The sequence below is a fragment of the Hibiscus syriacus genome, unplaced genomic scaffold, assembly GCF_006381635.1.
Source record: "Hibiscus syriacus cultivar Baekdansim isolate YM2019G1 unplaced genomic scaffold, ASM638163v2 tig00110109_pilon, whole genome shotgun sequence".
In the NCBI taxonomy this organism is placed as follows: domain Eukaryota; kingdom Viridiplantae; phylum Streptophyta; class Magnoliopsida; order Malvales; family Malvaceae; genus Hibiscus; species Hibiscus syriacus.
In genome coordinates, this window is record NW_024062593.1 from 937,701 (window position 1) to 963,518 (window position 25,818).

At 35.2% G+C, this 25,818-nt stretch overlaps 4 protein-coding genes and 1 pseudogene across 5 annotated transcripts; 3 read left to right on the forward strand and 2 right to left on the reverse strand.

Annotated features, from left to right (window-relative positions):
- The first annotated feature begins 4,994 nt into the window (after positions 1-4,994).
- On the forward strand, positions 4,995-7,626 carry LOC120215042 (probable protein phosphatase 2C 71). Its single transcript, XM_039212836.1, has 6 exons — positions 4,995-5,426; positions 5,792-5,879; positions 6,079-6,248; positions 6,815-6,958; positions 7,169-7,295; positions 7,517-7,626. The coding sequence occupies exons 1-6, from the start codon at positions 5,346-5,348 to the stop codon at positions 7,624-7,626; spliced, it is 720 nt and encodes a 239-aa protein (XP_039068767.1). The 5' UTR covers positions 4,995-5,345.
- Positions 7,627-12,318: 4,692 nt separating this feature from the next.
- On the forward strand, positions 12,319-13,562 carry LOC120214959 (non-specific lipid transfer protein GPI-anchored 31-like). Its single transcript, XM_039212755.1, has 3 exons — positions 12,319-12,787; positions 12,986-13,006; positions 13,153-13,562. The coding sequence occupies exons 1-3, from the start codon at positions 12,433-12,435 to the stop codon at positions 13,317-13,319; spliced, it is 543 nt and encodes a 180-aa protein (XP_039068686.1). The 5' UTR covers positions 12,319-12,432; the 3' UTR covers positions 13,320-13,562.
- Positions 13,563-13,720: 158 nt separating this feature from the next.
- Positions 13,721-16,678, reverse strand: LOC120214956 (annotated as a pseudogene).
- A 791-nt stretch (positions 16,679-17,469) lies between these two features.
- LOC120214960 (heavy metal-associated isoprenylated plant protein 36-like) lies at positions 17,470-19,085 on the reverse strand. Its single transcript, XM_039212756.1, has 3 exons — positions 18,725-19,085; positions 18,561-18,636; positions 17,470-17,712 (listed from the first exon to the last, which is right to left on the reverse strand). Exons 1-3 carry the CDS (start codon positions 19,034-19,036, stop codon positions 17,591-17,593), a joined length of 510 nt encoding a protein of 169 aa, XP_039068687.1. The 5' UTR covers positions 19,037-19,085; the 3' UTR covers positions 17,470-17,590.
- Positions 19,086-23,177: 4,092 nt separating this feature from the next.
- Positions 23,178-25,675, forward strand: LOC120214962 (F-box/kelch-repeat protein At1g22040-like). Of its 2 annotated transcripts, none has more exons than XM_039212758.1 (2): positions 23,178-23,280; positions 24,027-25,675. In XM_039212758.1, the coding sequence occupies exon 2, from the start codon at positions 24,094-24,096 to the stop codon at positions 25,528-25,530; it is 1,437 nt and encodes a 478-aa protein (XP_039068689.1). In that variant the 5' UTR covers positions 23,178-23,280; positions 24,027-24,093; the 3' UTR covers positions 25,531-25,675. The 2 variants fall into 2 exon arrangements, with proteins under 2 accessions (XP_039068689.1, XP_039068690.1); XM_039212759.1 differs by lacking the exon at positions 23,178-23,280 and adding an exon at positions 23,350-23,438.
- The last annotated feature ends 143 nt before the right edge of the window (positions 25,676-25,818 follow it).

Sequence of the window (25,818 nt, forward strand, 5' to 3'; positions counted from 1 at the left end):
TTCCAAGAATTTTCTTTGCAGCACCTAAATCTTTCATATCAAATTCCTGACTCAATAAAGTTTTCAAACCGATAACATCATCCATGTTCTTCGCAGCAATCAACATATCATCAACATACAATAATAGAAAAATAAAAGAACCATCATCAAGGCTCTTAACATAGACACAACAATCATACTCACATCGGTTGTAGCCAATCTTGATCATATAGGAGTCAAACCGTTTATACCACTGTCTCGGAGACTGTTTTAACCCGTACAAAGATTTCTTCAATCTGCAAACTAAATGCTCGTTTCCAGGTTGAGTGAAACCTTCAGGTTGCCGCATGTAGATCTGCTCCTCTAAATCACCATGCAAAAAGCAGTTTTAACATCCATCTGCTCTAAATGCAAATCCCAACTAGCCACCAATGCAAGTACTGCTCGGATTGAAGTGTGCCTGACCACAGGAGAAAAGATTTCATCATAATCAACTCCTTTCTGCTGTGAAAAACCCTTCGCTACCAAACGAGCCTTGAACTTCTCCCCCTCTTTTTCTGTTACTGCTGGTTTCTTCTTATACACCCATTTGCAACCAATCGGCTTCTTACCCTTAGGAAGGGGAACTAACTCCCATGTACGATTGTGATTCAAAGACTCCATCTCCTCAACCATGGCTGCCATCCACTTGTCGTTTTCCTGACTAGTAACGGCATCATGAAAAGTAACTGGATCATCACTGCTAACAGTAAGTGCAAAAGATACCAAGTCTTCAAAACCCAATCTGTTCGGAGGCTTTATATTCGTCCGTCTCACCCTGTCTCTGGCGAGACTATAATCCTGCAAATCATCCGTAGTGGAACCACCAGAAGTCGGTTGAGAAGTTTCTGGTTTCTCAACTGGAAACTGCTCGAAATCTACCACTGTCGTGTCTTGCTTCTGCTGCAACATAGACTGTTCATCAAAAACGACATCTCTACTAATCACAACTTTCTTCGCAACTGGATCCCAGAACTTGAATCCTTTGACACCTTTCTTGTAACCCAGAAAAATGCACTCCTTCGATTTTGCATCAAGTTTGGATCTCTCATCAGCAGGTACATGCACATAAGCAGGACAACCAAAAATCCGTAAGTTATCAAAACTAACATCATGACCAGTCCATACCTCTTCTGCAACTTTCCCAGCCAGCGATGCCCTTGGCGATCTGTTGATAAGGTAACACGCCATGTTAACAGCCTCAGCCCAGAAGTGTTTGGGAAGCCCCGCATTCAACCGCAAACATCTGGCTCTTTCATTCAACGACCTGTTCATTCGTTCCGCAACATCATTCTGTTGTGGTGTCTTGCGCACTGTAAAATGCCTCTGAATCCCATGCTCCTTACAGAATTGTAGGAACTGTGAATCTGTGTACTCCGTACCATTATCAGACCGCAAACACTTGATTTTTCGTCCTGTTTGGTTTTCTACCTCAGCTTTCCACAACTTGAACTTCTCAAAAACTTCAGATTTCTGTTTCAAAAATACACCCAAACTTTCCGTGAAAAATCATCAATAAAAGTAACATAGTACCTAGATCCACCCAAAGACGATGTCGTGGAAGGCCCCCATACATCAGAATGCACATAATCAAGAATCCCTTGAGTTGTGTGCTTCGCAATCTTGAAACGGACTTTAGTCTGTTTACCAAGAACACAATACTTGCAAAAATCGAGCTTACAGCTTTTGACACCATGCAACAAGTTTCTCTTGTGTAATTCTGCCATACCACGTTCACTAAGATGAGCAAGGCGCATATGCCACAATTTTGTCGTATCATCACAGGACTCAACAGAGTGAACTCCACCTGCAACGGTACTCCCTAACAATCTGTAGATATTCCCTGCAGTCATCTTGCCTTTCATCACAGTCAATGCTCCTTTAACAATCCGAATGGTTTCCCTATCCTCGTCAGCCTTAGGGATAAAACCATTCTTGTGCAAAGTGCCCAAGGAAATCAAATTCTTCTTCAAGTCTGGGATATGTCGAACACCACTCAACGTCCGAACGGAGCCATCGTGCATCTTAATTCTGACATCACCAATACCAACAATATTGCAACATCGATCATCACCCAAATAAACCGAACCAGAATTAACCGGCATGTATGTCGAAAACCATTCCCTATTTGGCGTGATGTGATAAGAACATCCAGAATCAAGAATCCAAGCATCCGTCAATTGTGTCGTTGAAATAGAAAGCATATCACCCTCACTGCAATCAGAAGTATCATCCTCGACCACGTTCACAGACTTGGATGAGCCATCACGCTTCTCATCGGTCTGCTTTTTCAACTTCGGACAGTCTCGCTTCATATGTCCCGCCTCCTTGCACTTGTAACAGTGAATCGTCTTCTTATCCCTGGATTTGGATCTGGAATTCCGCTTCCCGGACCCTGCCTTCTCTGGCTTCCGTCCACGATCTCGATTACCCTTGACATATAAGCTATCGGCTTGAGAGCTTTCCCCTGCATTCTGCTTCCGCTGGTTGTGAGCCAACAAGGCTGCAGTAATCTCCTCAACATTGATAGTCTCTTTCCCATATGTAAGAGTAGTCACCATGTGTTCGTAAGAGGAAGGCAACGAACACAACAGAATCATCGCTCTGTCTTCATCCTCAATTTTCACATCAAGCCGAGCCAGATCAGAAACGATTTGATTGAAGACATTCACGTGTTGCGCCAAATCGTGATCGTCCTGCATCTTCAGCCCATACAACCGCTGCTTCAGATACAGTTTTGTCGTTAAGGATTTGGACATAAATTGACTTTCCAACTTCCTCCAAATTTCGTCTGGAGACGATAGATGCATGACGTGATACATGACCTCGTCCGCCAAGCATAATCGTATGGTTCCTGCCGCTCGCTGCTGCAATTCTTCCCAATCTTCCTCATCCATCGACGCCGGCTTTGTAGGTCGCAAAGCCTTCAAGATCCCTTGCTGCGCCAATAGATCCTTCACCCTCGTTTGCCATAATCCGAAGTTACCCTGACCATCGAATTTCGCGACTTCGAATTTTGCTCCTGACATCTGATACCAATTGTTGACGAAAACGGGTAAAGAAAACGAAAGAACACGAGAATTTTACGAGGTTCGGCAATGTGCTTACGTCCTCGGTGCCTAGGCGGCGCTAGAAGTTTTATTCAATAATTTTTTAGGTCTAGGTTACATCTCTATTTATAATAGAAAACCCTGGTACATAATTACAAAATCAACCCTGTACCGTACCGCGGGGGCTGCGCCCCCACACCCCCAACCCACATAATTCGTAACCCCACAACGAGACTTTTTATGAGCCATACATAACAAGTCTAGTTCCAAAAGTGAAGTTTCCCAGAGTGTTAAGCTGCAGGAGGAAGAAAATACTGGTGCTGAAGAAAATGGGGAGAGAATAGGTGAAATTGAGGGTACCATTTCAAATACGGAGTCTAAGATAGATTCAGTTCCTGATGTAGAACAGGCTTCTCCTCCATTGGCAGCTCCTTCCATTGAAACTGTAATTACAACTGAGTTAGCTTCTGCGGAGGCTAGTTCCAAAAGCGATGTTCCCCACAGTGTTAAGCTGGAGGAGAAAGAAAATACTGGTGCTGAGGAAAATGGGGAGAGAATGGATAAAATTGAGGGTACCGCTTCAAATACGGAGTCTAAGATAGATTTAGTTTCTGATCTATAACAGTCATCTCCTCCAATGGCAACTCCTGCTATGGAAAGTGAAATTATAACTGAATTAACTTCTATGGAGTCTAGTTCCAAAAGCGAAGTTCCCCACAGTGTTAAGCTGGAGGAGGAAGAAAATACCGGAGCTGATGAAAATGGGGAGAGAATTGGTAAAATTGAGGGTACTACTTCAAATACAGAGTCAACGGTAAATGTAGTTCCTGATATAGAAAAGTCTTCTCCTCCATTGGCAGCTTCTGCCATTGAAAGTGAAATTAGAACTGAATTAGCTTCTTTAGAGTCTAGTTCCAAAAGCTAAGTTCCCAGTGTTAAGCTGGAGGAGGAAGAAAATACTGGTGCTGAGGAAAAATGTGAGAGAAGTGGTAAAATTATGGGTACTACTTTGAATACGGAGTCTAAGATGGATTTAACAGTGGAAGAAGTTTCTGCTCAAGTGGCAGCTTCTGAAAATAGTAAAGTGAAATCGCAATTCAATCTACTTCTTTAGGAGCATGCTCCAATATTGAAATGCTTTACAGTCTTGAGTTCCAGGAAAGTGGAAAGGATGATGGTGGTGAAGAAGCTTCTCAGAAATGTGTGCCTTCCAAAGAACATGGCGAGGAACATAGCTTAAATACATAAAAAATGTTAGCGATGATCAAGGATGCCGATGAAGGTAACGTTGGTGAAATTAAGCGGAACTCCACGTTATCTGAGGTCAATTCAATTCTCAATGAGGCTACGGTCCATAAACCAGTGAATCAATCTGTTGACAGTGACACAGTCGAGAGCTAAAAAATGGTAAGTTCTCTATTTTTGTTTATATTGCAGTTAATCGTGTTTCTTTTGGGTGTTTGTATTCAACTTGGATATCTCAGTCAGCATTATGTAAATGTAATACTATAAATAATGACAATTTGACAAAACTGATGATGGGATATTGAATGGTTTCCCCCTTCTCCTACTTAAAATAATTTTACATAGAAAGTAATCATCAGTAATCCTATATTGCTTTTTGATGCCATCAGAGCTGTAAAGACTGAGGCCAAAGGAATATCAGAGTAAGGATCCTGTTTTTGTGCAACTAACCCAAGATTCAAACATAAAATATTAGTTTAACAACGATAATTAATGACAACATTGGTGCATTAATGTAATATTCTTCCTGTCTGGATTTATTTGTGCTCTCAAATCAAATTGCCTGAAGTTCTATGTATATTGTTTCTTGCAGTTAGATGAGGCCGTGCCTTTCTCATTTTCCATAGGTGTAGAGTTACATTCAGGTGGAACAACTTTGGAAAGGTAAATTACTCTACTGTCAAAATGAATACACAAAGATGTTTCTATCTGTCTTATAGATTACTGCATTGGTTACTCTTATTAGTAAGAATCTTTATTCGCATGAAAGATCGAGTGGCTGGTTGAAAATTTTGTTCTTACGCTTGTCTTCTGGCCAGATTGTCGTTGTTCTCTATGATTTACATTTTTATATAATTGATTGATCGTCCACCCTTTTGTGAAAACTGTGAGGATACAACAATCATTATTTCCCATTCCCAAAAAAAGGCCAGTGAGCTGATACTAACATACCAGATCAAAGATGATAAGCTGGGTCAGTATATGGATCACCTTTTTCACAAGTTTCTTACATCCTCATGTTTGCTTTTATAAATGTATCCAAACAGGGAGGAAATTCCAGCAGCAGGTTTTTTCTTATATTCTGGTGCTGCTCTATTGCCAAATCCGACTAAGGTACTTAAGGATGGCCATCACCAATTTCACCTTTTTGATTAATTGTTTTAATTTTCCAAAATTATGATTTGGAAATTATTGTCAAATTGGATGAAAACAAATCAAAATTCTGTGTGAAAGTTACAATCAGGTTTTGTCTAGTTTGACATTTTAACATGTCAGATCAATATAATTGCCAAAAAACGCCTCTCTCACACATTAGTCACAGTGGAGTAACTTTATGAACTTTGGATGTAATGTTATAAAAGTAACAATACTACCATTGAAACGAATTTTGAAAGACGTCCGTTGCTTGGGCACTTTGATGTATGCTTGACTTGAGTTCGAGAATTTCATTTGAGTAATTCGGAAAGTAATAATTCCAGGCCTTCGCAGGTGGAGAAGATGCTTATTTTATTGCCTGCCAGAACTGGCTAGGTATTGCTGATGGAGTTGGTCAATGGTCTCTTGAAGGTATTATTCTTTGTATGGAGTGAGTTTATGCTGCATTTTTCCCCTTGCACTGCAAACCATGAAAGAGTTGCTAGGATATATATCAAATTACATTAAATGTATGCTGAATCCCTGGCAGCCTACTGAAACACAGAATAATTGTTATCCTATGTCTTGCAATGTCTGGATTGAGTTATTTGTTTCCTATCTCATCCCTCAGGGAATAGTGTTGGAGTATATGCAAAAGAACTTATAGAAAACTGTGAAAGAATTGTATCTGATAGAAATGGAGTTCCAATAACTGACCCAGTTGAGGTCCTTAATAGAGCTGCTGCAAATGCTCGATCTTGTGGCTCATCTACGGTTTTGGTTGCTTACTTTGATGATCAGGTATGTTGTCATTCAACTTGACTTGCTTTTCTCCTATGCAAATTTCAATTAGTAGTTATATAAATTGAATAACTTACAATCTAATCGTAATCAAACTGGACTCAAAATTGACAACCAAATTCTACCAAATCTAGGATTTCACTGGAGAAATGGTAACTTAATATACAAATATACTTTTCAGTTTGATGAAAATTACTCAATTTTTTCTCCGAACTTTTTTATCTGTGCAAAGTACAAGGTTAATGAATTAACAAAAAGTTTTCTCCTAGTATGATTGAAACAGAGTTGTTCATATTGGTATTGAATCTAAAGACAACATATTTCCAGAAGTTCATAATGCTCATGCTTACACTAATTATGATTTGTAAAACTGCTGTTTGTCAAAATATGCATGGACTGACAACTGATACTAATTGTTAGCCGGTCAATCTACTTCGATGGAATAGATATATTTCTTTTCCCAATGGTTTAATTCTAATCGAGAAAAATAAACAAACATGGATCTGAGAATGAGTTTTCCTTTCTACAACTCATACTTGGAAGGCTATGCCTCTATGGATCTGCAGGCTCTCCATGTGGCCAATATCGGTGATTCAGGCTTCCTGATCATAAGAAACGGTGCTGTATTTAAAATATCCTCCCCAATGCTTTATGAGTTGAATTTTCCTGTACAGATTGAAAAAGGAGACCATCCATCTGACTTTGTAGAGGTATACCATTTGAATTCCATTTCTAGTAAGAGTCCCTTACAATTTCTTTTAAAAAGCAGCACTATGTCTTTTGAAAACGTTTATCGAGTTTCATTTAGGCTAGAAAATGAAGGTAAAAGGTTCTTCCCCCCCCCCCCCAACCACATCACCTATAAGAAAGGTAAAATAATAAGGTCAATCTTTTTACACATGGTTGCTGATTTCTTGCAGGTTTACAGAATTGACTTGGATGAAAATGATGTGATTATCACTGCAACTGATGGACTATTTGATAATCTCTACGAGAAAGATATCGCTTATTCGTCTTCAAATTTTGCAAGAGAATTTGAGGCCCCAGGTGCCTATCACTGATCTTGTCATCTCCATCTCCTTTCCCAAATATAGTAGTAAAATGTGTAAGTTGCATATTCGAAATGATAAAATATAGTCTATGTTCATGCAGGAAATTAGAAATGTGAAAATGACAAGATCAGTGATGGCCGGGCTTTGTTGGGGTTGGAAAATGGCCGTGCATGTTAATTAATTAATTTCACATGGATAATGGCAATTTGAAAACAGATAGGAAAAAGATCGGAAGAGAAGACAATACTGACTTCAAAAGCACCAATCTGGCAGTCAAGGATAGTGAAGAAGCTTTCCACCCAGCCAGTTTTTTGTTGAACCTCTGAATAACCAGATCCCACATAATATATGAATTCTTCTTTGCTCCTAGTGGTAACCATAAATATTCCATAAGGAAAGAACCCAAAGAACAACCAATGGATGTGGCCCAATCTTTCAGGATGTCGACTTCTATATTGTCGTCCATCAAGCTGAAAATTCTCGACTCTTTTTACATTTTTAATTTGTCCAAGGGAATCGCAACAGAAAATGACAAGATTAGTCACACATTTTCACATTTCTAATTTTTAGACTATATTTGTCCGAGGGAAGCGCGACATAAAATGCAATAAAATATAGTCTCGGTCATCAGTTAATCACATGTAAAAATGACACGTTAGTATTTTAACCTATATGAACTTATCTAGTCAGTTAAAAAAACATTAACAATTAATTAATTAACGATTTTCGTTAAAAAAATATTATTTTGATAAAAAAATGAGAGGTTAAAAGTTAAAATACTTCAATTATAATAAGGGTGCGTTTGGTTCACGGAATGTAAGATTACCAGTGGGAATAAAAGATTACCAGGGAATAGGATTACTGAGAATGTTGTATTTTGTGTTTGGTTGGTTTAGCATGAATGTAAGATTACCGTGTTTGGTTAAAGGAATAAAAGATTATTGGAATGTATATTTAACCAAATTGTCCTTATTATATATTTGTATAATATTACAAATTGTAAAATATTTATATATTTTCTTTAAAAAATTAAATTCATAATATTTATATAATTTTTTTACAAAATTAAAAATATAAAAAATGTTTAATGAAAGGGTAAAAATTTTTTTATCCCTGAACTTCATATAAAATTTTAATTATAGATTTTTTTTTTGTAAATCTAAAATAATTTAAGGATAAATTTGTAATTTAACCTTCGTAAAATTTTTATTATTCAATTACAGAAGAATGATATTTTTGAAAAAAAAATAAAAATTTAAGGGCATTTTAGTCCAAAATGCCGGTAATGTTACAATACCTAAGGGAATGGAGGTAATGACATTCCCGGTAATATACCCCAAAAAATCTACTATTGGTAATAAAACATTATCAGGAATGAGATTTCCGGCCAATCAAACATGAGAATGTGGGATTCTCATCCCATGAGAATATCACAATCCTTGAACCAAACACTCCCTAATAACAATAACTACCGTGACTATTTGAATAAAAAGTATAAAACATATTTTCAGCATTATTTAGAAAAATCAGGAATCCAGACAAACAGAACATGTAGGTGTGCCTTGTAGGTGTGCCTTGTGCGTGAGTGGATTTTATGTTTTTGCATATCATCATACAGTGACGGATTCAAACAGAATTCAGAGTATCTAAATGTATATTATGAAATCTAATTTTTTAAATCATTTATTTTATTAATTATATTTATTCTAAAATTTTATTTATATTTATTAAAACAAACATGAAAGATAATTTTAAAATTTAAGATATATAAAATATTCTTTAATTTAAGTAAAACATTTGTTTACTAAGTTAATATATATTATTTGTTGTCCAAAGCATATCAAATAGTTGCTCAATGATTTGGTTCCTAATATTTGAGCCAAGCATCCTAAGTTTGATTCCCCTCACCCACTTATTGTTGCGTGGATTTATTTTCTTAAATCCAATGATACATGTCATGACATGTGTCACCAATGATATGTGACATCTCCTGATTCGATGATTAAATTTATTTTAATTTATTAAAATTAAGATCAAATTAAAAGAATATATAAGTTATAGGGACCAATTGTATAATTATACCAAAATGTTTTAACGACCATGTCACCTACTCCGTTAAATGTTAACGACAAATGGTTTGATTGAAGTATTTAAATAGTTAGGTGGTCTGATTGATTAAGTTGAAACATCGATGGTCAAAATGATTTTTTACCATAATTAAGTGGTCACCTGTGTATTTTACCCTATTTAAAATTATATGTTTTTTTGGTTCATTTCATCTAATGTTGACGAACATCCAATAAATATATTCATAAATATCTTTGACCCTCACCCTGAACTAAATTTTTTTCTATACTAAACTTGAATTTAAATTTAAACAATTTTATAAAATTAGATAAAATCAAATTATATTAATTCTAAATATTTTGATCATCTCTAATCCTATTCAAAACACACCACTACTATGATTACCCCATCATAATGTGAAATGAAATTCATACGCGTGTTTGGCAAGTGGAATTGTCTAACTTCTTGAGGTTATAAATACTTTGTAATCAAATAAAGTAATGTGAAACCAAATTTATTTCAAATTGGGAAAACCTCATAAAAGAAATGGTCATTTTTGTTTAAGTTTACAAAATGTTTTCAAAGATCTCATTTTTAAACTTGTATATAAACTTTAAAATATTTTATATCGATTTTTAAGTTATGGTTTCATTCTAAATTGGTATCTAAATTTTAAAATATTTTATATCAATCCTCAAACTATCAGTATCATTCAGTTTTGATCATTTCGTTAATGATTAACACTTATTTTTTTAAGATCGTGATAATTGAACTCGTGATCTTTTTTAATTTTTTTTAATGCTTGGTCTGATAATTGAACGTGTAACTTAAAAAAAGTTAATCCATTTATAAAGGTCATGAGAATCTTTTAGAATATCACAGGTTTAATTATCATAACTTTCAAAAAAAATAAATTAATTTTAAACCGGTGGATAAATGACACGTTAACAGAAGGATCAAAATAGGATGACATTGACAGTCTAAGGACTGATATAGAATGTTTTAAAATTTAAGGATCAATTTAAAATGGAGGTCATAGTTTAGAGACTGATATAGAATGTTTGAAAGTTTTTAGATTAACCTAGAATGTGGGTCATAATTTAAGGACGTCATGTAGGGATGTGCATGGGTCAGGTTTTTGATCCACCTGACCCGACTCGAGAATAAGGAGTCCTCCATCCGAGACCCGACCCGACCAAAACAAGTTTTCACCCGACCGAATCTGACTCGATATATAACTTAAAAATCCGACCCGACCCGAAATAATAAAAAACTATTTTTATTCAATAAAAAATAGTGATTTAATTGGAAAAAAATAATATATAAAGGGGTATTATTGTAATTATTCCTAAATATATAAGGTAAAATTATATATTTTTTTGATTGGATCGGATCGGGTATTTTCACACTAAACTCAACCCCGACCCGAATATTTTTATAAAAAAAACGACCTGATCGAGTTAGATCGGGTCGGGTCAGAACCCATCGGGTTCGGGTGCATGCCCATCCCTAACATCATGTGGAGTTATTTAATTTTTTTGTTCTCTCACGACATGTGTCTAGGATCGGGTTCCCTTTTTAACACGGGCTTTAGGTATCCCGAATCATTTCATATCACCGGCCTACTTCATCATGTATAGCGGAGTCCGACATTAATTCTAAAAATGGGGTTGTAAATTTAAATTTTAATGTATGAATAAAATAAGCTTAATTAAAAGGATATTTTTATTATAAAGTTTTATAATATTTGAGTAAAATTAAACGAAAATAAATTAAATATTAATTGATCATAAAATAAATATAACATGAAATACGAACATGGGAAGTTGTTGGTAATTATGCCAACGCACAACTCAGTGGCATTCTTTTTAAAGTCAATGAGAAAATAAATTTTTCGATATTCGGCCAACCTCAAATATCTTAGGCTCTTAGCTACGTGTAACATGTTAATTGAATTGGGACCATCCAACCTATTAAGCAACTTATATAGTCTAAAGTAGAAATTAAACCGTGTGGCGTTCATTGCTTGTTGCCCCCACTCCGTTTCGTTCTCTTTTAACAATCAAATTTATTTGAATTTTGTTACTTAAAATAAATTTAAATTATTGTACATTTTAAATATTCAAAATTTAATTTTTATTTTTGAATATAAAATCAAATCGAAATTCATCGGATTCGAATCACATGATCATCTCTATATATAAGTCATCGAATTAATCTTTATATTTTAGTTTGATCATATGTATGTGTGTATTATACCTCTCATTAACTATACACATCATTATTAGACTTTGTCTTTTACTTAAATATCATTTCAAACAAAATTTAATGTCAAAAATAATATTTATTTTAGATTATTTTTTAAATTAACACATTTTTTGTCATATAGGACAAAGACACATAAGAACGTATTGAATGACTTCAATGATAAAATAAAATATTATTCTTTTTAAATGATTTAGATTCGAACAATTGTGTTTGTAGGGTGTGTTGTCATATATTAAGAAAAATTCAAAATAAATCTTATCTCATTTCAACTTAACTCTAAAAATTCTGATAGATTTATGTTATATCAATAAAAGACACATCATATGAAAATGTTAATTTTTAAAAAGCGTTATACTTTTATCTTACTTGATAGAAAATAATATCAATTAAAAAATTAAAAAAATATTGTTTTTAATATTAATTTTTAAGGTTGTTTTTATATTTGAGTAAAAAAAATACTTTCTCATCCATATGAGTATGCAAATGAGTGGTCATGACCTTTTTTTTATTTTTTATTTTCACTTTTAATTCTCGTGGAAATCATAGAATTCGATTTTTGAAAAGAATTGTTCTGATATGGTAAGAAATCAAGGGAACCTTAACACCTTTGCATTGAACCGACTCGTGTGAACCCACATGCCCCCCTCTCTCTCTCGGTTTCTCTCCTCAATAAATCCCCTCATCCCCTTCATTTCCCCTTACTTCATATCTTCCAAAAAGCTTCCTTTTTTCTTCTTCTTCTTCTTCCCCAAACCCACTCCTTGCTGCCTCATCTGTTACTGTTTCATATCTCAACAATGGCAGCTTCAAGATTCTCTCTTGCTTTGTCACTCGCCATTCTCTCAATCTGGGCCGTCGATGCCGACCACCACCATGCGGCGGCGCCGTCTCCTTCCTCCTCCGTGGACTGTTCCTCTCTGATTCTCAACATGGCGGATTGTTTGTCGTTCGTGTCCAGTGGGAGCAAGGCGTCGAAGCCAGAGGGAACGTGCTGTTCCGGGTTGAAAACCGTGCTGAAATCCGGACCCCAATGCTTGTGCGATGCTTTTAAGAGCAGTGCTTCTCTTGGTGTTTCTCTGAATATCACAAAGGCCATGACCTTGCCCGCTGCTTGCAAAGTCTCTTCTCCTCCTTCTGCCACTACCTGCTCATGTGAGTTAACTCGGCTTTTCTTTTTCTGCTTTCAAAACGTAGTTAAAATGTTGCTGGGAAAGTGAATCTTGAATTGCACGGGGGTTTCAAAGGGGTAAAGTTGTTATATTTTTTGGGGGGAAATCTGTCATTTTACGTTGCAGTGAAAAAACCCAGATTTTGATTCTTAGAACTGATGATTATTTATTTTTGTTGCAGTGTCTCCTGCTGGTGCTCCAGGTATGTTCTGATAAATCTAATCTTTCTGTCTGGTTTTGATTCTTAGAACCGATGATTATTTATTTTTGTGTTTCCATCTTTTGTTTCTCTCTGTCTGGTTTTGGTCAATCATGTTAAAACTGTTCAATTGGTTGGCAAACTTGTAGGCATGGCACCATCAGCGATAGCAGGTGCGCCGGAGGCATTCTCAGGAGGAGCAACTGTGTCAGCACCAACACCGGCTCCCGGCAGCTCGGGTGGCGCTCCAGTGCTTACTGCCTCGATCGGAGCTCTTGTCTCAGGCCTTGTGATTATGTTAATGTGTAGCTACTAAGCTATGTATCTTATGGTGTTCAATTTAGTTTACCCTTTGGTTTTGATGATCCATCCTTTTGAGTATTAGTCTGATATTCAGAACTCGGATTGTATGTTGATTTCCCATTAATATTTCTAGTTATCTCCATGGTTTTGAATTGATTGATTGTGTTTGTTGATGAGGGGGAGGATCAGTCCCCACCATGTTAATCTGTCATGTGAACTCATTGACGAGTGTTTGAGGACAACTGCTTTTCATGGATATCATTTTACAGTAAACAATCTTCCTGGTCCTAGCTTGCCTTTCTCTATCAATGGCAGCTTTGTCCTCTGTGAACAAAGAGTTTTGTTTGGTTTTGGACAGCTTAACTTTCATCTAAACAATTTGACAAGAAAATGTAACGTGGAAGATACTATTATTTAGGGTTCTAATTCCAATTTTGAAGAACATATCCGAACTGCATCAGCCACAGTGAGAAAGATCCTTTCCTCACCTATCAAATCTGAAAGCTTTGAGGCATGAAGCTTGTCAACAGCAACTGACCCTGGATTAGATAAAACAAGCTTAACATTCTTCTTTTCAAGAGCTCTTAACAATTCTTCAAGAGCATGGATGCCACTAGTGTCAATGTCCGTAACAGCTGCAAGAATATGCAAATTTCATAAGAAAAATAACCCTTTTTGCCAAACTTGAAAATAACATATAGAAAAAGAACCTATTTTGCCAAACTTGAAATGACATATGCGTTGAAAAACAAATACTGAATTCTGGGTTGGGTTTAAAGTTTGAAAGTTTGAACTCTGAGTTCTCCTTAAAGAATTCGGGTTCGATCACTTGCGTATAAAGGGTATGTTTGGTATGTTTATATTGTCAATAAACTAAGAAATAAATATGTAATTCTGGGTTGGGACTAAAAAAACAGGTATGGAAGATCGAAGATTAACTTACGGCACATTTCAACAATCAGATACTGAATTCTGGGTTGGGATTTTCCTTTCAGTTCTTCTTCTTCATCAGCCAACCATCTCAAGATCCTTCCTTTTACATAGTTGGAGTTGGAGAAATAAATTGCAGAATCAACTCTAACAATGAGAATCCCTGCAACTTTTGTTGCATCTGGATATTGCATGATATTCCTGTAAACATTATTAGTCTTCGGAACTTTTCCAAGGATTGCTGTTCTAGGCCTTGTAACTTGTAATAGGATCTTTGCAAATGATACTGAAACCTATTGCAGCAAGAAATAGATGTTTAGTGTATGTATTTACGAAGCCGGGATTTAGGTACGTAACTGACACGAACCGCGATTAGAAGACCGATCTCGACGGAGGAGAAAACAACACCGAAGAAGGCTCCCATACAAGTGACAAAATCGAATTTATCGATCTTCCATATTAGAGCCACCGCATCAATGTCGATTAGTCCGACCATCGCGGATATAATGATCGAAGCGAGTATTGCATTCGGTGTGTACTTGAACAACGGTGTGAAGAGTGCCAACGTTAGCAGTACGATGATGGCCATCACTATATTAGAAACAGCTGTTTCACAACCGGACATGTAGTTTACTGCTGAGCGAGAGAAGGACCCTGCAATTTGCATTCAGACATGAAAAAAAATTACAGTGATTCATATGTATATATGTATGTACTCATACATGGCATGTACGTATGTTACACCTGTGGATACATAGCAAGATGTAAAGGAACCAACAATGTTCATTGTTCCTAATGCTACCATTTCTTTGTTTCCATCCAATTGGTAGTCTTTCATGGAAGCAAATGTTCTTCCAATTGCAACAGCTTCCTAAAGAGAGAAATATATTTGTGTTTAGATATAAAAGAAAGATACGGTGATCCAATTTCGAATCCGGGGTATGCGTTTTTATCGTACCGTCAATGCTATCATTCCCGAAACTACACCGATCTTAAAACCTTTGCCAACGTATTCTCCAGAGAAGAAAATTTCTTTTGCAGATGGTGGATTGATGCCTTTTCTGATATTTTTCACCTAAAGATACCAATTGTACGAAAATCTAGATTACTTTGCAAAGGAGATAAAGCTCGGGAAACAATCAAATATGATACGATATACATATGATTTGAACCCCACGCTTATCGGCTCGTGTGGCGTACACTAAAATGGTGGAGATGATGACCGAGATCAATGAAGCGATGGCTGGAACCCAAAATAGTTTCTTCTGCCTTTTCCCCTGTTTCCATTTTCTTGTTACATTATGATCATTAATATCAAATGAAGAAAACTTTTTCTGCAAGATAGGGTTTGATCTTACAATGTATTTTGTAACCAATAGGAAGATCAAAAAGGAAATCCCTATTAGTTTAGTTTGCCAATTCCACTGTAAAAAAACATGGTAAAAAACCAAATTTAAACTTGTTTCTTGCCACACAAGAAAGTAAAAAAATCTCAGATTGTAATTTACTTACACCATGACGCGCTGAACTGATTACTGAGTCCATTACAGAGACAATATCAGTTTCCTTTGTGAACTTTTTGATTCCAAGTAGACCTTTGAGTTGTTGAAGTGCAATGGTGATCGCAGTACCGGCCATGAAGCCGACTATGGTGGCATGAGATAGAAAGTCTATCAGGAATCCCAACCTGTAACCAAACATACCTGTATTCGAAACACGCACCGAAGTTCGAATAACAAATCCCTGAGAGTGATATTTGATAATATATATACCTGAAAAATCCAAGTAACAATTGAGTTAGGCCAGCAAAGAAAGTAACTGTAAGCGCAAGGCGCCGGTAATCGACCGGATTAGCAGATGAGTCGATCTCATCTTGCAGCAGACTGCCGAGCAAAAGAGACACGACTGCCACTGGTCCAATAGCGATATCCCGTGAGCTCCCCATGAATGCATATACAAGAGGTGGAACAAAGCTACTATCTGTCATGCAATTGAAATCAAGTTCCTCAAATCAATATGATCCCACCAGAATATATACACACACACACACATATATATATATATATCTGAAATCAATATGAATACATACACAGTCCATATTGGGGATCAAGATTGGCAAGCTTTGCATATCCAATATCCTGTGGAATGCAAAGACTTGCAATAGTAAGCCCGGCCGGCAATCAAATCGCTTTTGAATTTCGAAAGATTATAGTCCCTTCCCCATTCTAATATCGGAAAAACCGCTCGGAGGCAGAGGCCGAACTTTCTCGAGCTCGGTTGATCCTTGAATCGGCGCAAAGGTTCGTCTGCAAATAAAATTTCCTTCACAGCTGCTGCAAATTCTTTAAACAGGTGTCGCTTCTCCGAACTACGACGAGACAACGAGCTGCTAACGCTTTCCGTCTCCTTGGAGCCATGCTCATCAGTTTCAGGGTGAGCCATTCTCTCTAAGGGCTTTGTTTATAACCTACAGGCTACAGGATTCGCATCCGCACACACTCGTGGATAACATGTTTGTTTAAACATAAATTCACACACTCAAACGATCATCGTAAGTTCATAACCCTATATCTATATCTAAACATGAATCGGACATGGAAGATCAAGGGATTTGGAGATTCGATGAACTCGAAATCTGTTCACAGACAGCGTTGAACTCTAAGCTCCTGGAAACAGAAGGCAAACGACACAGTATATTTTCCATTTAAGGACTGAAACAAAACATTTGATGTGAACACAGCATGAGATCTTGGCTACATTACAAAGTCAAAAACACTAGTAGAAAAATAATGCGCTTTATTCTTATCTTCAAGCTTTAGTCTCCTCTTAATTTAGTCATTACACGTACATATACTATATATATCCTTGAGCTTAACAAATTACTCTTAAAATGGACTAAAACAAATTAATTATTCTTTTTAAGGCAATTTCGCCCTTTTTTTCATATGTTAAAACATGATTTCATTAAATAGTCATCATGATTTTGATTATATATATATTGTGAAATTAAAGAAATACCATGTTTAGTGCATGGTAAATTGTTTCCCATAAACAAATAGCATACTAATAAGAGTTTTATGTCAGTTCAATTAAAACTTCTAAAAATAACTGTGATAAACAAATTTATATATAATGAAGTGTCAAATATAAAAATATATAATTGACCATAATTATAATTATTATAATAATAAAATTCATTGTCAAAGCATGCATGCAACGTCCACATCCATCAGTTCACATTTCTCACATATTCCAAAACGCACACCTCAACCATCGACTAAGGACCACATTAACATTAAAATGAAATTTACCCAAATTCTCACACAGTTTTCCTTTTTCAAGTAAATGGGTTCATCAACAAGGCCAAAACTCAGCCTTTTTCACCTTTGAAATGCTCTCCAACACCCCCGCCGGCGATACGTGCCCCATCACCGTCACCCTCTTGCTCTCAACGTCGATGCTGAACGATGTAACCCCTGCGTACCAAACAACTTTTTGCATCAGCCAATCACAAAATAAAATGTGCTTTCATGGCTTCGTATTTATTGTTTTACAGCAAGGTAGCTGGGTTTTGCCCTATCTGAACCCTAGTATTAAGTTGTGGTTGCGGTCATGACCGTAGATATAGATGTTGCGGATGTTACGGCCCAATTTATTTCTTAAAAATAACTATGTTTCTATGTTACGGACATAAGGTTAACTATCACGGGAGTTAGGGTTTACGTGTTGTTGGCTTAAAGATCCATGTGAAAACCATAGCTAGTTATCATTGCTGAGGGTTAATTATGCTATTATTTTAGGTCGGATTTTTTCATCATAAATTTAAATCTGATCTGACTTGATTCATCTTTAAAAAAACTTTAACCTGAATCAGAATTTTTCAATAAATGATCTGATAAGATTTGATCAAATCGGAAGTCGTAGATTCAGGTTAAATATCCATCCTAGATTGCCCCTCCCACCTCCGACGTACGGATCTCTGGCCTTAGCTCTTAGGTTTTGAAGGTACATTCAGTGCAGCCCCCTCCCGTTTGCTGGGTTGGTGCCAACTTGCAACTTGAAAAACAAGGTGAAAACGATATGACGAGAAAGGCAGAAACATCGGTCCTCGACTCTTTTATATACCAAGTAATGAGCCAATGTAGACTATTGATTTCTTGATACCTCAATATTGGGTGAAAAAACATCAATATGATTAAGTTTAAGGCTTTAGGCTCTCATTCTTACATGACGCTATGATTTAACAGAAATGACATGAATGAAGTAAGGCTGCATCATGCATGGATTCGCCTATATATATAGAAAGTAATGATTATATATATACCTTCCATTTTGGATAAATGTTTCTTCACTTTACCAGCACAACCTTGACAATGAATGGACACCCGCATGACAACCACCTGCAATATCTCGTTTTCTTGGTGAAGATGATATATACATTTGTGTCTGTGTGTATATTGAAGGATGTATGATAGAAGACGTGATCACCTGAAAAACAAGCTCCGATGAAGCTACTTGAACTGGTTGATGAAGGTGCTTTGGCTTCTGTTGTTGATTTTGTTCCTTTCTTACAAAAGGAGTGGTAACAATGGGTCTCTTCATGCCAGCTCCAACAAATCGTCCAGACTCAACGAGCCTAGAATACCTTGCATTGTTGAGTGATCTTTTACCGTGATCGTCTACGAGGAGTCTGTCGAGCCTCCTCGGCATCACAATGGAGCGAGGATCGACCGCCATGCACGCGGTGTTTACCGATGTGGACTGGCACATGAAACCCCTAATCATCTTCCCGTTCTTCATCTTTGAAACGACGAGAGGGGAAGAGCAGGGGAGAGTTTTCAAGGAAGTATGGTAACCCAAAGGAGAGAAAGGTATTTATCATATGTAAAGTGCTACACATTTATGACGTAGCTAGCGAGTTCTTGGGGGCAGTGAAACTATGTTCTTATCGGAATCTTTCATTTGGTAAATTGTATTTATATTTAAGCACATAAAATTTTACGTTAACCTTAGTAAAATAATAATTTTCATTTAACAATGATTATTTTGATAAAAAAATATTATAAAAATATATGTCAAAATGATCATTTAAATTCAATATTGAGTGCTAATTTGACCATGACATGATTACAAAAAATACCTATAATATTTATTTAAATAGTCATTTTTGTCCCAATATTTTATTATAGGATAAAAGGTTCTCTAACGTTTGACTAAATAATTAGTTTAATCTATATTTTTTTTATTTAAAGCATTTTGGCCACTAATGTATCATTTTTTAGAGCAAAAATAATTTTATTTTATCTTGATATAATGGCAAAATGCCTCAAACGTTTGTCTAAATATTCATTTTGACCCGTATTTTTTTCTTGAATATTTTGACACTCCAACATTTGACTAAATAGTCGTTTTAGCTCATATTCTTTTCCTTTTTCGCCCCCAAAACTTTATTTTAGAATAAAAAAATCCCTATTTTAGAGGGAAAATATTTTTATTTTGGATCGTTTATTAACTAACGTTTTTATCCACGGATGAGCCTTTTTCTCGGATAAAACGTTAGATGTCAAAATATTTTAAAGAAAATTGAGATCAAAGTGACTATTTAATTAAATGTTATAAATATTTTTTTATCATTATATATAAAATTATCAAACTTAATTAATCATCTTATACAGCAAACATTAAATCTATTCATCTAGAGACAATGAATGAAGAAAGTAGAAGAGAGGAACAAAGAAGGAAAAATGAAATTAAGACTGGGAGAACTATAAATGAATTGAGAGCAAGACAAAGGTAAAAGAGGGGTAAGACTGCAAACATACAGAGCTGGTAACAACTAACATGTCAGAGTGAGAGGTGACCATCTGTGTTGTGTCATATGAGTATGGTTTTAAATTCTTTAAATTGACCTTCCATGCCCAAACTGCCACTGCCATTTTTGTTTCTCGAAAGGAAACTTTTGTGTAAATGTCAAACATGACATATTGCAGTCACTAACATGTTCGAGCCTTTCTTACCCCAAATTATTTTATTTTTCTCTTAAACTAAATTTTGAACAATAATGATAATAATAAAAATAGGATAAACTATACATTTAGTGCATCAACTATCATTTTTCTCTCTTTTAATCATTAAACTATTATTTTTTGAAAACGAACCTATCGTTGTGTTTTGTTTCATTTTAATCACCGCCGTTAAAAGATTAATAGAACTGTTAACAAGGTATTTTTTTTTAAATTCAATGATGACATGTCATTATCTTATGATGACATGTCAGTATCACTTTAAATTTTTTAACGATAGATGATCAAAATGAAACCAAAACATAACATTAAATATGATTTCGAAACAAAAAATAATTAGATTACCAAAACAAAAAAAAAGGAATAATAGTTAATATACTAAACAAGTAGTTTACCCTAAAAAGTAATAGTTAATATACAAAATTACTCCTAACGTTTGCACACGTGGTCATTTTCCCCCTATCATTTTTAGTGCATTTTAACTCCCAACGTTTTATTTTAGAGTAAAATATCCTATGGTTGGATGAAACTCGTTAATTGGCTAACAATTAATGCTTCCTATTGACGTGAAAGGTGCACATCTGATGTCACATCAGTAAAAAAAAATTAAAGTAAAATATTAGGGTAAATTATGAGAATAATCCGCTATGTTTTCAGTCAGACCGAATTTCGTCACCAATTTAAAATTTAAGGGGAAATGATTCATGACTTTATCGATCCGTTTGATTTTAGTCCTTCGACCGTAAACTCCCTTTCAATTTTAGTCCCTCAAACATGTTAGTGAATTAAATAAAAGGGACTTAAACAAAAGAGGGTTAACATAAATTAATAGCATATGGGACTTAAACCGAATAGATAGATAATGCGAGGGACCATTTACCCTTAATTTTTAAATTGGTGACTAAATTCGGTCAGACCCTAAACAAAAATGACTATTCACATAGTTTACCCTTGTAATTAATTACATATACACTTATAAAAATAAATTTAAAATTATTTTTTGATGGCATGACATCACATGTGGACTTGCCATATCAATAGGAAGCATTGACCATTAGTCAACCAATGGTTCTCATCCGATCAGGGGACATTTTGCTCCATAATAAAACTTTGGTGACTAAAATGCTCTGAAAAGAAGATAGGGGTAAAATGACTAGATGTGTAGATATTAGGGGGTAATTTTATTATTATGTAAAAAATAAAACCAAATCAAAAACTCCAATTGAGATTTTGGGTTGAAATTTTTATACTTAAAATGTGTGTTCTTTAAACAATTTTAAGAATATTTAAACTCTAATAGTTTGGTTAATTCATCGCTCCTTTATCATTTTGTAAAATGTCTCGTTTAATAGAGACAATTAATTTTTATGAAAACTACTGGATTCTTTTGGTGTTGATCGTCATTCTCAAAGAAATATTTTATTTTTCTTCCTATATTTGGGTTTATTATTTTTGTATAAACTTTTTGTGATTATTGTCTATATTTTTCTCTTTATGCTAGTGTATTGTCATTATCATTCCTTCCATTATTTTTTTTTTAATAAAGTTAAGTTGTCATTGTTAAAAAAACCCATAAATAATTTATTATATAATAATAAATAAATGTTAAAATTGATATTCTTTTTTCAAAAATATTTATGTAAAAGTATAAACTAAATTATTTGGATTAAAAATTACGTTTCAAATTTATTAATCAATTATAATCAAAATAAAAAAAAGTAGGGAGAATAAATAATGTACGGCACGGGGTATTAAATAATTGTCAATCAAACAAAAAGGTAGATAACAAAATGGACAAAATGAGTATATATTGATTGTTTAACCACTTTTCTTATCAGTTATAAATGGTGAAGGTAATTATTTCATGGATGGGTAGTGAATTTTTCTCATAAATGTAATTCTAATATGAATTCATCACGTGGTATTAGTAATTAAAGAAAATATTATTCTTTTAGAGATTTTACGCTTAAACAGTTGCGTATACGGGAATGTATGTATATTATCAATGATTAAAGATATTCTAAATAAATATTACTTTATAATCATCGTAACTATAAAAAAATGATTCCACATCAATTATTCTACCATCAAAGAATAATATATATTAGTATTCATTTATACAATATAAAATTTAAAGTTTTATTCTCTTGGATTTGGTTAAAAATAAATCACTCATTTATTTTATAAAAAATCTTTTTATTTTATATCGTTAATTTTAATCATTTATTTTTTAATTAACAATTTAAAAACATATAAAGTTTTTACATTATATCGATGGATTTCCACTTACGTATAAAGAATTTGACACTTTCAAGAAGGACAGTCGTCTCCACTCACTTTCTCATCGATCCATTACTGCCCACCTTGGCTATTATTTATCCCTTTCGTCTTTGTGGCTCCACCCATTGGGCATTGCAGTGAAAAGCCCACATGTCTGAAGTTTGGGGGTTATAAGAGCCCCACCAATGGCCCAACACAACACTAAGTGATAAGGTTTGCTTAACTGTCTAAACTTGGAACTCATCATTCTACCTTGTAAAATATATCATTTTATTAAGAGAATCTGAATTCGAACGACTGTGTTTATAATATGTATATGTTATTATACGTTAAGAAAAAATTTAAATAGATATTATCTTGTAATCACTCAATTATTAAATTTATATATATGTACACACGTGGTGGGATCTGTTGTCACGGTGCAAAACCTTTAAATTTGTAATTAATAGTTAGATGATTGAAAATAGATGATTGAAATTAACCATACGAAATAAGAAGATTTTTATTGAGAAAAAATGGATTATATTATATTAATTTTCTCTATTGTTCAATTAAGTGAATTTAATTATTAAAAAAATATATAAAACTTTAAAATTTAATAAACGTAAGAAAAAATCATTTAAAAGATATATATAATAGTGTTCACGCAGACTTCTATTCTTGTACAGATTGCCAATTGATTGGGTCAAAACCTCAAATGATTCGTCTACTGGCTATCTTCATCTCGCCGTCGATGTTAAGGTTTCTTTTTTACCCTATTTTCTATTTTCAACTCTCTCCTTTTCGCTGAAGAAAACTTTTTTGCCCTTTTAGCTTAGTTTTCTGAGATTCTACTGCTCATGAATTTGTTCGTAGCCGTTTTATTGGAAAATTTGTCACTTGGAATTAAAACATAGAAGGTCGGTTCTTTAATTTCTTCTTCAATTCGTTTCATGGCTGTTAAATTGATTGTAGATAAATCGTTCTTACTTAATTTAGCTGTTACTTGTCTCAGCTTTACGATTGCTGCAATTTTTTTGTTTGGAATTAATTGAGGATTTTTGTGAAGAACCTTTGTCGAACTGTTGAACTTGGGGATTTGGGTTTTTCTCTTTTGTTCTTGCTGGATGAGAAGTGATCAAAACGTTGACCTTTTTATTTGACTTTTAATTGGTTTCTGAGAAAAATTGACACTTAAGGAAGCAACTTGTTAATGTTTTCTTTATAATTGTTCTGATATTACTGATCTTATACATGCAAAACGTTTAACCTGCCAATTTATTGATGAATATTTGTTCTGAAACTGATTTATATGGAAAGCGAAGTTTTTCGAAGGTGATCTTTGAACTTTGTTTTTTCTTTTAATGCTTAATTTTTCAATTTGCTGGGCATATTATTTATAAATTTCTTCCTTCAAGCAGATGGCAATACTGTAAACTAAAGCTTCCGGCCTTATAATTCAACTTTGACACCTTCCATGTTACTCTGCTTTTCTGTTCTTGTCTCAGATACCAGATAATCTTTTTTGTTGATTAATATCTTTGCCATCAAAGGTTTCTCTGGATTAATATTTCAATGGGGGCATTCTTAAGTCTAAATAATCCCAGGGCTGGAATGAGTGAGCCCTTACACATTTCGCAAGATCGAGCGTGCAAAAGGCAAAAGATGTCATCATGTGATTGTGAAGAGAATCCGAGATTGATTCCCAGCCTTCCTGATGAAATATCATATCAGATTCTAGCCAGAATTCCAAGGATTAATTACTTGAATGTGAGGTTAGTGTCTCGAGCCTGGAAAGCTGCCATCATGAGTACTGAACTTTTTAATACAAGGAAAGAACTTGGAACAACTGAGGAATGGATCTATATATTGACTAAGGTCGAAGGTGACAAGCTTTTGTGGTATGCTTTGGACCCATTGTCAAGAAGGTGGCAGAGGTTGCCTCAAATGCCCAATGTTGCTTTAGAAGATGAATCCAGGAAAGGTTCAGCCAGCCTTCGGATGTGGAATGTTGTCGGCTCCGGGATAAAAATTGCAGATGTTGTCAGGGGTTGGCTTGGGCGGAAGAATGCATTGGACAGAATGCCATTTTGTGGGTGTGCCATTGGTGCTGTTGACGGCAGTCTCTATGTGTTAGGAGGATTCTCTAGAGCTTCAGCCCTGAGGTGTGTTTGGCAGTATAATCCAGTTCTAAATTCATGGAGTGAAGTAAATTCAATGTTAACAGGTAGAGCCTATTGTAAGACTGCCATCTTAAATAATAGGCTATACGCTGTTGGAGGGTTTACCAAGGGCCATGGTGGTTTAACCCCCCTTCAGTCTGCTGAAGTATTTGATCCTCATACTGGTATATGGTCCCAAATTCCTAGCATGCCGTTTTCGAAAGCTCAGGTTCTACCCACTGCTTTTCTGGCTGATCTACTTAAGCCAATTGCCACGGGAATTACATCATATAAGGGAAGATTATTTGTGCCTCAGAGTTTATACTGCTGGCCGTTTTTTGTTGATATCGGAGGGGAGGTATATGATCCAAAGGTAAATGCATGGGTTGAAATGCCGGCAGGAATGGGTGATGGTTGGCCTGCAAGACAGGCCGGAACGAAGTTGAGTGTCACCGTGGATGGTGAGTTGTATGCACTTGATCTGTCTAATTCTCCTGAAAGCGTGAGGATTAAGGTATATGATTACCAAGATGATGTTTGGAAAGTTGTTGTAGGAGAGGTCCCGATTCACAACTTTATTGATTCCGGCTCTCCCTATTTGCTTGCCGGTTTACTAGGAAAGATCCATGTGATTACTAAAGATGCCAACAATATCTCTATCCTGCAGGCTGATGTGCAAAACCATGTTTCCTCGCCATCAGCTTCATCATCTTCATCGGATAGCTCTACCGGTGCGCAGCTAGAGCCTGCAGAACCTGCAACAACATCCGAAACAGTTCTTTGGAGGGTTGTTGCTACAAGGATGGCCGGATCTTCTGAACTAGTAAGTTGTCAGACCCTCAATATTTAGTGCCTCCATTGGAATACTTTCCGAAAACTGTTTTGTTGCTCTTATATGTTTCATCAGAAAGAATGATTATACAAGCTACAAACTTTTCTCCTCCCATCCTTGTTTAATGTAAAGAAAAGAAACACTTTGAAAAGAAATACCAGATGATGGATATAGTTCTTGTAGAATATAGATTAAAGTTACAAATTGCTTTCCTGCAGAGTATAACATAAAGGATGACAAGATTTTTAGCCAACCATCTGTTACCAGGTTATTTTGTTATTTTCACATGGTGATTATGCCATGGGA